This window comes from Argentina silus (genome assembly GCF_951799395.1).
Source record: "Argentina silus genome assembly, chromosome: 12".
NCBI classification, from domain to species: domain Eukaryota; kingdom Metazoa; phylum Chordata; class Actinopteri; order Argentiniformes; family Argentinidae; genus Argentina; species Argentina silus.
The window spans coordinates 15,647,643-15,660,040 of NC_139666.1; the positions used below are offsets into that span (position 1 = coordinate 15,647,643).

General features: G+C 43.1%; 1 protein-coding gene across 1 annotated transcript; it reads right to left on the bottom strand.

Annotated features, from left to right (window-relative positions):
- Positions 1-537: 537 nt before the first annotated feature.
- Positions 538-9,389, bottom strand: tnfsf11 (TNF superfamily member 11). The gene is made up of 4 exons (XM_083681531.1): positions 9,168-9,389; positions 6,859-6,894; positions 2,933-3,056; positions 538-2,711 (listed from the first exon to the last, which is right to left on the bottom strand). Exons 1-4 carry the CDS (start codon positions 9,360-9,362, stop codon positions 2,266-2,268), a joined length of 801 nt encoding a protein of 266 aa, XP_083537657.1. The 5' UTR covers positions 9,363-9,389; the 3' UTR covers positions 538-2,265.
- Between the last annotated feature and the right edge of the window lie 3,009 nt (positions 9,390-12,398).

A 12,398-nucleotide genomic window follows, 5' to 3' on the forward strand; every position in this document is an offset into this window, starting at 1 on the left:
AGACGACCACCCTGCCTACACTGTCCAGCAGCTGCTGGACGTGCACTGCCGGGGTCGTGGATTTCCATATTTGGTGGACTGGGAAGGTTACGGTACCCAGGAGCATTCGTGGATTCCTCGCTCCCAGATCCTGGACCCGGACCTTAGTAGCGTTTATTTCCCAGTAGCTGTTCTGTGCCTAGTATTTGTCTAACCGTGCTCTCTCTGTTCTACAGTGCCACTTCCTGGTTTCTGCCTGCCTGCCTACCTGCCTGCCAGCCTGCCTGCCCGCCCGCCTGCCTACCCTGCCTGCCCGCCCGCCTGCCTACCCTGCCTAGCTGCCCTGTCTGCCTGTCTACCTGCCCAGTCTACCTACCCTGCCACCCTGTTTTGCTTGTCATTCTACCCTGCCATTCTGTTCCCCCCTATTCCTTCATTAAAACCTGGTTCCTTTATATACGTGTCCTGACTCTGTATCCTGCGCTTGAGTTCTTTAGCTCTGACCGTAACAACATTGAACTTATCTGCAATTTAAGAAAGAATGAACAAAACATAAAACCTGTTTAGAAAAGTAATTATTTTATTAGTAAAACTGACATAAATAAACATTGAATTAAAAAAAAAAGAGATTTTTTTTTACTTTCGGTACAATCTTATGATGGACAGTATATTCTGCTTTGGCTAGGCAAGTGCACACAGACTTGTCAGAACAAAGACACATAAATACATAATTGAACATTGAGCCCCTGTGTTTTAACAAAAAAGCGCATCTACTAATTATCTAAGTGCTGCCTACTGTAATACCAACATAAAATATACATGATTTTACAGCAGACAGATCATTTTACCAATGATCCATCTCTGCATTTTTATTTCTAATAAATAAATACATTTAGTGCATATTTCCATTTTCCTCCTTGAAGAGTAAAATGAAAAAGGAACTTTAAATTAATGATGGACCAAAGTCAATTTGGTTCCACTAGTTTCATAAGAAAAGAATCTCTGTTCTTGTCACCTACTTTCAGACAGTCCAGCTATCTGTGGTTTGCATTTTTGATCACTTGCTTTGTGTATTATTATTTCATCTATGAGCTAACTAACAAGGACAGGGCAAGGAGGGTACAATACTGTGCTATTTGGGAAAACTAATAAAAAAATGTAATATACTTTTGAACCACACATTTTAGTACTAACTCTAATCCAGAGTAATTAACAGTGGAATAGGGCCTAATGTAATTACCATGTAATAAGGTAGAAAGCACATGCAGATACGGAGCACTTCAGACTTCTGAGCTCACCTTTTAGTATTTTCCCAGAAAACAGAACAAACAGTGATATATAAAAATCACTGTAAATATTCACAATGTACTTAAAGGCCTGGCACAGGGTAATTACCTACATCCCCCTTATAATATTCTGACATACACTTAACACACCATATAATGCCTGTATTACAGTGTGTTAAGTATTGTCTCTCCCTCTGTGTGTTGTTGAACACTACAGAACAGACGGTCTTGGTGTGTTTACTACTGAATAAACGCCTTCTCATCCTCTATCCTCAATCCACTTAACCATTTCCCAAGAGAGACAGATTTCAATGGTGAAAAAAAAGAGTTCAATGGTGAAAACATTACTCAACATCTGTGCTTTCCAATATGATGACAACATTTGGTAAACTATCAGGGGAAGAACTGGAAATAAATAATGACTTTGTGCCATTAAGTCAAAACATGGAACTTATTGTGCAATGCTGTTCTGGCAAGAGTTTATCATGGAGATTTGTATGTTAGACACTACAACTGGATGCAGCCAAATCAGATGCAGAGTCAACGATGAGTAATTCATATAAAACATATAGTATGACTAAAAACATTTTCAAACGTGCTCTCTGGAATGGCACACATCACAAAGTTACACAATACAATCTAATGTGGATGATCAAATTAATAGAAATGCCGTACTACAAAGCATCCAGTGCAGTTCTGGTCTATGAGAGACATGGTTAAACCTTGCCTAATGTCTATGGGACTTGTGAGTGCCTGAGGTATTCCTTACACCTCACATTAATGACTACTAACCCTAATAGTTTTTTCATAAAACACTCAAAGGCTGATGAAGAGCAACATAGAGCAATAATATACAACACATATATTTTCATCATTCTAGACAACTCAAATAAAAAACAATTCAGTAATCTTACATATAACAAGTGCTCGCTCAGTGGTTCTTTGGCAGTAAGGTATAAAACGTTCAGTAGCACATCCCCCCTTCCTCTTGTGTTCAATTTCAATTGCTCAATTTTATCGCCCCAAAGTACGTATCTTCTCGCTCCTGGTCCACCATCCAGGCATTGGACACGTTCACATACAGCCCATCACCATGCCGTAGCTCCACGCCTCTTCCCTGCTGGGCACAGTACATGTTGTAATGTGTATGGTGCTGGCTGTCTTCCCAGCGCATGGTGCTGCCCGTCTTCATAAGCAGCACAGACGTGATGGGCAGCGAGGTGTGTTTCTCATGGTAGATGTACTGGATGAGCTGGACGTTTCTCAGGAGGTCCAAAGGCACGGCTGCTTCCTGCTCTGAGATGTTGTAGAAGCGGAAGCAGGTTTGGGCGTAAACATAGTAGAACCCTGCTTCCTTCACTAGGAGGCGTCCATCGTGGTAGTCCATCTTCTTCAGGTGGCCCTGAGCCTCGTCCCAGTGGATCATAGTCACCCTCTGCTCCCCTCCTGGAACCAAGGCAACAAGAGCAGGTCAGACAGATAGACAGACGCACGCACGCACACACACATGCACGCACACACACACACACACACACACACACACAACCAAACACACATTATTTTGTTCTTAAAACAAAATCAGTGGTAGTCTAACTGTAATGTTCGCCTAATATTAAGTGCAGTAGTGGTTTATTGGTAAGCTTTCATTCTCATTGCTATGGGCTTACTCTTGACGTAGTCGACTGGCGCTCTGATTGGTAGATGAGCTGCTGGAAGTCCTTCCTTCAGAGTCTTGCATCGTCTTTTCCTCGGATCCTTCAGTGCGTTAATGATCGGTTCAGTCTGCACTTCCTGTGTCAGAAGGTGGAACAGTCAGACATTGTGATGAATGTAGACTAGTTTATGCTTTACACAGAGGTACCATATCTATCAATATGTCATTGTGTTTGTATATGACCCTATTAAAATAAACCAACCAACTTGGTTGTTTCACATTCTTTGTTCAACATTGAACATACAGTTTAATCATCCTCAGTGGAGGATTCTATATTCAGGTGACGTTTTGGTTGACTCACTGGTCTTGAAAGCTCAAACTAAGTCGGTGGTGCGTAAATGCCCAAAAATCATTGCATGATCTGTACATGATTGATTGTTAACTCAAGTTAGGTTGTTGCCACGTGTTTTACAATCGCTCATTCAGTTGTCACTTCAATCATAATTAATGCTCGTGTATGTGTGTGTGTGTGTGTGTGTGTGTGTGTGTGTGTGTGTGTGTTTACTATTTCCCATACATTTCTCACAGTAGTCCTCACTGGCATGGATCCTAGTCTCTTAGCTCTTAACAACAGCAATTATGGTCAAGATCTCGCTCTGAAACTTCCTGGAAAGTGTTACCTAAGCATTGTGCTTTTCACTTTCTTGGCATGGTTGCTCTGCTCGAATTCAGCCCAGAGTGATTGTTTCTATTCAAAGAGTGATGACAAATGTATCCTCATGGAGCTATACAGTCTCTGGAGACAAGATAGAGCACATAGAGGGAAAACACAGTCTCCAAGCTGGTAAACAGTTACCGTACCTCTACGCACAGAACTGGTTCTGACTGAATTCTATTGATGGGAGTACTTGTTCGAGAATGCAGCAGCATCCTGTAGATGTTTCAACTTGTTTTTTATCATAACTATGTAATTTCCTCGGTTTTGATCATCTCAGGTATGCCTGACATTCCACCTCACCTCCAACCTGAGCCAAGAAATAAAATGGAAGTGTTGACATGAGCACTGTTGAAATGGAAGACATTCTTAAATTGCCACAAAACCATAGACAACGCCTCCACATAAAAACTGCATCTAAATTGCCCTGGAATAATCACACCAAGAGCATGAATATGGTTTGGACACCGGTATTACACCTGTGTAGCACTAATATTAAGCATACTATATACAGTATACTCACAAAATAGAAGCAGACAGAATTACACAGCTCTCCACCCAAGATTAGTACTGTCTGTCTTCCAAAAACAATTTGCTGTGCAAACATGTTTATAGAAAAGTGGTTCGAAATTAGACGGGGTAAACAAACCTGGCCAAAGCTAAGGAGAGCTCAAGAACATGCTCCCACTTGGCCCAACATTGTGGGCTCTATCCTTGATTTGTGGTGAGACACTCTTTCCAGAAAGAAGGAATTGCATAAGCTAGAGAGCAGCTGGGGTAGATACTGTCCTACTGCAGCATGACCCACTACAGGGATGCTGTAACCCAGGCTGTGTGTTCTGAAGAAAACCTACTACTGGTTTCCTTTTCTCCCTGGTAGTTGATTGATGGATTCACTGATTGAATGATTGGCCATCAGTCCCTGATCAGAGAGGGAGGATTTCTGGGTTGGAGCAAAAGCGTGCACACATCAGGGTTGCATGTCATCCCTGGCAGTAGACAGTTCTTAAAGGGTTTTGGACTTTGTCTATTACCTTTTAACACAGTTGGTCGTACACTTCACACACTGTCCAAGAGGCTGCAGACCAATAGCAAGTGAAAACATGAGTCACTCGTTCCAATTCACTGAGTTTGAAGTATCCTGTGTTTTGTGAGCCCTCCTGACATTGGGCTGACCACACAACCAGAGCAGCCAGACCAGAGTAGGCCGAGTCCTGCCCATCCTGCCTTACATCAAAGAGCACTTAACAAAGCAAAACAGGAGACGTGACAGGTCTAAGTAATGCCTGCTCTCTAACAAACCCACTCACTGGTCCCAGGGCAGACTCTATCACAACAGATGCAGAGCCAAGCGGACCTGTCACCCTGACACCTCATAAAGCTGGGAGCACGGTTTAGACGCCGCCATGAGAAACATCCCAGGGCTGACGACACAATAGGCTCCTCTATCCCAGACAGACTGGGTGGTTTGTACAAGTACTCCTCTGGGGCAATGGGGGCAAATACAAATCCATAATTTCAAAGAAATTATACAATTATGGAAAACTAAACACAGCAAAGCGAAGCAATCCTTTTTCACTTCCTGGAAAGATTTTGCTTGTGTAGGAGGAAACCTGTGCCAAGAAAATGGCAGAACCTTCCAAATAGGGATTACTGAAAAACCCCTGTCAGACCTCAACAAGGGTGCCATGACCACTCCGCTATGCCACTGTTACTGATAAACGAAGGTTACTAAGGACACCTGGCACCTGTCTAGGTCAAACAGTGACATCATCTTAAAGAGGGAGGAGTTAATGGGTGCATTAGGCACTGTACTGTACATGAAACAGATGTCAGATGTCAAAACAGTAGCCCCGTATTTCAAGTTGCTCCAACCGAGTCTTGAACTTTCTACCTCTGACTTGCCAACACACGTGACCATCTCCTCAAATACCCAATGTAAACCAGCTACAGTATCGAGTTTTACCACCTACAAATCTGGTCTGAGCAGTTCCAAGATACTCTATAGATTAAGTAGAACTGACATTTCCCATCAAGGCAACACTTCCCGTACTACCACATCCCAACAGCGTTCTATTGGATTCCGATCTGGTGACTGGGAAGGCCACTGAAGAACACTGAACTCATTGTCATGTTCATGAAACCAATTTGAGACGACTTTTGCTTTGTGACATGGTGCCTTGTCATGCTGGAAGTAGCCATTACAAGATGGATAAATTGTGGCTATGAAGGGATGCACATGGTCAGCAACAATACTTAAATAGGTTGTGGCATTCAAGCGATGATTGGTATTAACGAGCCCAAAGTGTGGCAAGAAAACATTCCCCACACCATTACACCACCTCCACCATGAGAAGGTGTACATGTGTTCCTAATAAAGAGCTCAGTGAGTGTAATTTCACTGGTTGCAAAATAGCCCCTACTAGTGCAGGTGTAGGATTAGCTCAGCCTGCCTGACTCAACAACCACCAGTTGGTAAGGCCAAACTGACCTGAGACCAGTGTGGCAGTGTTTATATGTATGGGAGGTTTGCATATTGGACACTATTGGATACTGGTGATTTGCAGGCCTATTAGGACCCTAACAACAGATCTAGGATCAGATTACCATTACCAGGATCACATTACCACCAATCCTAACCTGAATTTTTAAGGATTAAAGACACCTGACCCTGTATTAGCGGTTAAAGGCTACCTACTGTAACCTCTACCTACTCAACTCAGACTAACTGACAAAACCATGGGAACAGAATGAGTAATCTTGTTTTGGGGTTATTAAAAAGTTAAAATATGCTTTTAATGTTTTAATGTAACATGCACCTTTTGAAGCCAAAACTGATGCTTGCTGGTTACCACTCAAAGGAGGAAATGCCATGCCTCAAAACATCCTTAGAATGCCAATTCTTTCCTTGCCAGGTGTGATTTATTGGTTATAAGCCTTTTCCCTTTTGCCATTGCACAATGAAACTACGGGTGGGGTAGTTTCCCCATTGTTTCCCTGTGCTTAAATGATCTATATATCTAGATGTGATTGACTAAACAGGACAAATCTGTGTATACAGTCAATTCAATCACATAGTCAATGCCACTGACCCTTTCTAAACATAACAATAATATACATATTCATTGCACCGTCACAGAAAGCACAGTGGACATGAATGTGAATGTGCCCCAATGAGAGGTCAGGTTACTGTGTTGTTAGGGGTCACACAGGGATCAACTCACCTCTATTGGCTGCCTCGAGGCTGAGGAGAGGTCTACCTGGAAACAAGAACAAGAGCATGGGTGTAAGAGAGGTAGATATTTCCAATACCTTTCCTAATGAGGAAACAGTTGAGTAAACATAGTTTAGTGACAGGTGTGGCGTGTGAGACTTCATCTACCAGTAAGATCACAAGTCAAACTCAAATTCTTTTCTGCATTTCATTCCTGCCCTTCCTTCCTTTCAACCCGCATCTGATTCAGACCTAGATGACCAAGACCCAGACCTCGAGCACTATGAGTTCAAAAGGGGGAAAGAAAGCCAGCAGATCTCCCCATTTCTGCCACTATAGTTCTTTCGAGCATGGCTATCTTGTATCTACCAACACTGCAGCCCTCAGACCTCTCGTCTCCTCTCCTGTCAGTATGCCATATATTCCATTTCCTAGGGCCAGATGTCCACCACACACTGGGTCCTTAGCTCAGCTCAGAATCAGAGCAGAGTTTAGAAATTCCCCTGTACCAGCACAATCCTGAAACATGGTGCTGTGTAGATTCCTGTTCTCTTTACTGTCTCCATTAACTTCTACAGGTGCTCAGGGGAGATGCTGGTGCACTGCCAATATCTGGGCCCTACAGAATCATGACTCAATCCAAAGTAGTACCATATGGAGCTGTCATCGGGCAGAGCATTTATTCACAGCACAGCTCACTGGCTCTTTTTCCCTTTGCTGAGTGGAAATCTAATTCAGCCCAATCAGACAAAGCCTAAGAGCACAGTCGGTCATACTGAATGGAGGGTATTAATAAGAGTTTTGGTGGCTCTGAGGATTTTCACTCTGCATCAGTTTCTGAACACAATCTGGCCCCTCATGCCAGCCATCTCTCTCTATATCCTTCTCTCCCTGTCTCCTATCCTCCATCATTTTCTCTCTTTCTGTCCATCTCTCTCTACTCCTCCTCTACCCCTCACTCTCTCCTATTTCCCACTTGGGCTTGAGTCCAGGATTTAACAAGCTCCCGACACACACCACTCTGTTTATGCCAAAGACGGTCCAACGAAACTAACATTATACTGCAGTGGCTCACACACACATACACATACACATACACACACACTCTCTCTCTCTCTCTCTCTCGAAAGCTGGACTTCATTACACCTTAATGCTCAAAAGTGCATCTTAACGGAACTGAAATGTTTTCTGAAACCACCATAATTCAACAAAAACCACCGTGACAGAATGTAAAAAAAAATGTCATTACAATATTGCATATGTGTACATGGTGATAAGGTTACACAATAAATGACAAGCCTGACAAGCAATGAAGCACATAAACTGATACATATCAGTGATGGGTTTTAAAAAAAAAAAAAAAAAAAAAAAAATCTCTCTGGTGATCTAGAGACTAGAGAACCTAAGATCTGGGGAAATTAAACTACAGTAAACATCAGAGAGATTCTTGGTGGGTGTCTCTCTTCGCTAAACTAGGAGTTCTAGCCCACCTCCTAAAACGGTACCATAAATTGTAGAGGACAGATCTCTGTTTACTCTCAAAGGTCAGAGAGAAAGAAAAGAGAAGACAACAAATATCCCAAACTAAACAAAAAGCAAAACAACTGCATGCATAAGTAAAGACATCTGTATTTTATAAACAGACGCCTTGCATGACAGGCTTATTTACAGTACTCCCATTTGGCTCAGCTTTGATTGAGATGTATTATTGTGAACATTGAGGAATGCAAAAGATAAGTTTTGCATATATAGAAAATATGGTCTTGCTGAAATAACTGTTAACGCAATTCTCTAATGTCTGCGGAAAATGTAATCAGCAAAGTACGATCTAAAGTGAGAGAAACAAAGCGCGCGCTGACAGCACATTTTACTATCGGGGACAAGTTCACAAGCAGTGCCGTTGCGATTCTTAAAAGGTTAAAGTAACCTCGTCTCGCGCACACATCAGCCGCAAGTTTCTAGAAGTGGCATAGCCTACCCAAACTGTATCCGCAAACCTGCAAGCTTCCAACCTGAGGGCATTGTGCTGCAATATACGTGTGATGTTTTCCAGGAAACTATGCACTACTTATACCACAAGCAATGCACCTTTGATTCTATTTTAACTTTGTATAAGAGCCAACGACTTTTCAGAATTGCGCAACATGTTGGAGATCTTTTATAGTCATTTTGAACATTGAACATTGTGTGTAAGCAAGCTAAAAGCAGCCAATCACCAATTTAAAGTTAAAATGCTAACATGCACTTATAGTAGGCTATGTCGCAAGTGTGTCGCATATAGTTCACAAATACTTAGTGCGCTGCTCCAATGCGTCTTACCTCTTGGAGATAACCTGTCAAGTGTAGCAAGATCGCCACACTCGATGCAACCTGAAGCAATCCCATAATAGCGAGTGTTCCGAATATAAGCGGTCGGTAAGTGGGTTCCGAGCTCTGCGCTGGGTGAAAGCGTGGTTGACCTCCCTCCATGTCGGCCGTGTTCCGCAGGTAACCCCGGTAATCATTAGCTGCCATGGTAAGTGCTCTCTCGGTGTAGATCCTCTCCTCAGTGGAAGGAAGGACGTTTTGACCGAGGAGTCCTATAAACAGTGGGTGGGCTGAAAGAGTTCGGCTCCTTTGTAGAGAGACAGCCAATCAGACGAAAGTGATCTTTCGTGTAGGCTATGTTTTCTCATGCAGCGGGACAGATAGACACATAACCGTACAGGTAAAACTAGACCGGGCCCTTTAGCGTGGCGCTCCAAAACCCTTCCAGCAAAAAGAACAGTCACGTGTTCGTCGTTCACTGTATGTTCATACCTCGTGCTGATATAATAATTAGCGTATCTAAGCGAAGTTTGTTTGACACAGAATTTTGTTATAACGCATTATTATCACTCTAAGCTCGTGATTTGGGCTGTTTCTTTCTAAACTGTGCTCTTCTTTGCAAGCACATTGATAATGCATTACTAGCGTAGGCCTACTGACAAAGAACAGCCTCTATAAAACAGTTTTAATGAAGACACTCCATTTCACGATGCTGTTCCTCTACTCTGTCAAAACCCTGGAAATTATCCCAGAAAATCTTGCTAATTACAAAAAGCAGTCCCAACCCAAATGATTTCTTTGGTGATTCATCACATCATTGAAACACATTGTGTGTGTGTGTGTGTGTGTGTGTGTGTGTGTGTGTGTGTGCATGCGCCTGTGTGTAGCCTATGTGTGGGGTGGGAATGATTGAGGACCTCAGTCACCTTGTCCTCACCTCATCAGATGTAAACGTGTACATACAATTAAAATCACAAATTAGAGCTGTCACTGCATCATAGTCGGCACACAACAACAAACAGATCTGACCTCCTCACCCTGACATACCGCCCACGCCTTAAGGTGAGGAGAGGGTAAAATGTCAATCATCTCAGGTGTGTCTGGACTAGACACCCTGCCTGGTTGAGCAATCAGCTGATAGGGAGGTCTTGTACAGTATGTTGAACCTAACAGTAGCCTATCAGAGACAGTGAAGTGTGACCTCTCCGCTGTGTCAGCTCATTCAGTATGGGTCCACACAGCCCAGTGGTCATTCAGCATTGGTATTACACGGTCTAAACAGAGCAGTGGTCCCCCTCTGTCTTCTGTTTTCCGAGTGACAGCAAAAGAAACAACAGCATAGTATTTGAAAACCCAGCAGAAAAACCCCTCTTTGAAATAATGGTTATTTTAGGCAGAAGCAGTGACAATGGAGGGGGGGGGGGGGGGGATAGGTTGAGGGGGGGCAGTGGGGTAGAGGGGAGTAGGTTGGTGAGTTTGCGAAATCCAAGAAAATCTCTGGGTGCCAGAGGAGTTCATGGGAGAAAGTTGGCTTTTATACGTCTCTCCCCCTAAACCATCAAACCTCATGGCGCTAGAATCATTTAATACACCATCATTATGGGCTTTTGACTTCATAAAACCACACACATGATTTTGGTTATGTGTAGTAGTACTTTATTTCATTTCATTTCTCGCTTTCACCATACTTTGCAGACCAGCTTCCATTCGCTGATCACTTGCATCAGAGATGTAAACACAGGACTTAAACCTCCTCCATAACCTTTTGAACTTAGACATACCCTCGATGACCTCTTGAACCTGGCTGCCCTGGTCTTGGCTTTCACACTAGATGTGGTCCTGTAAGTGCTCCTCTCTCAGTCAGGGGTCGTTACTACACCGTGAGAACCCATGTTTAGCTGTGGGTTTCCTGTGCCCTCAGCTATGTCCCTCTGAGCTCAGGAGAACGGGCCTGTGGCAGAGAGGAGCGGAGGGAAGGTTTGGGTGGTATTCAGGTTACTGTGTGTGTTTGTGTGTGTGTGTGAGTCTGTGTGTGTGTGTGGCTTGTATTTAGTTTTGGGTGATTTTCAGGTTAGAATGTGTTGGTGTGAGTGTGTGGATGTGTGTTTGGGTGGTAATCATGTCCTCTGTGTTTTGCCATGTGAGCTGTTCTGAGCCCTGCCAGGGGGCAGAACCCAACGCTCCTTCAGAGGATGACACTGAGCCAAACCCCTGCAGCTGCAGGGGAGAGACCACTGGCAGGCCCTCTCCCTGAGCACAACAGACCCATGTGAGGCACTATTTGACCATGCTTAACCTATGCCTTTCATCTTGACCCTAACCTCAAGAATTAGACTGAGAAACAGTAGCCCTTGTACTCATTCATCAGCTCTGATGATATCTGATGATATTCTAGAATAGAATAGAACTTTATTTTTTGCCGAATAACTTTCTATAACTTTCTATTCTAATTAGTAGTGCAATAAATACATACAGTAGTAAAACAATACACACATGACCAATAGGTAGAGATACAGGACAAACATAGTCCAAAGAATCATTGGTCATTCACTCCAATGAATGCCATCAGGCACAGTCAGAGGTGAGGGATCAGAGGTCAAAGGTCAGAGGTTAGGGCTCTGGCAGAACCTGGAGTGCGCTGTGAGTGTGTCAGACTGTTGAGTCACAGTGAGAAGGGTCCGCTGAGTCTTGTCTTCTCATGGCTATTTCAGTTTCAAAGTAACCAGCATGATTTAACTGGATTCAAGTTATTTTGAAACTTACAAGTGGGCAAAGATTTTAAATTAGAATGTCTCAACATAAGAATTGGAATTAGCTGTTTTGTCAGTATCCTTTTGTGACATTTGCCTCAATTGTTATTGCTTCATTTTGTCTGTGATTCGAAAAATATGTGTAATTTCAGGATTTCTTCTGAGAGAAGTTCTCAGCATGGAAACAGCTCTGTGTACTAGACACTTGATTGATATGCCTGCCCAGAGTTTATTCATTGTTTTTTATCTGAATTAGAGGCAGAATTATCTTTGCCTGGTAGAATTAAATCTCACAACATGCAAAGTAGTGCATTGTCTCTCCCCTCACTCCCACATCCTTTGTGGCAAGAAGGTCATCCTTAGTCTGCCATCACACACACACACACACACACACACACACACACACACACACACACACACACACACACACACACACACACAAGCTGTCTATTCTGGACTGTGGTGCCTCTGCCCCTTGTCTCCTGGCTTATTA

Bases quoted from the DNA above. Each gene is read 5' to 3' on its own strand.
- tnfsf11 (XM_083681531.1), bottom strand. From the start codon at position 9,362: ATGGCAGCTAATGATTACCGGGGTTACCTGCGGAACACGGCCGACATG. The intron at 6,895-9,167 runs GTAAGACGCATT...TCTTGTTTCCAG, and splicing joins TGACAGGTTATCTCCAAGAG to GTAGACCTCTCCTCAGCCTC. The intron at 2,712-2,932 runs GTAAGCCCATAG...CCTTGGTTCCAG, and splicing joins GCCAGTCGACTACGTCAAGA to GAGGGGAGCAGAGGGTGACT.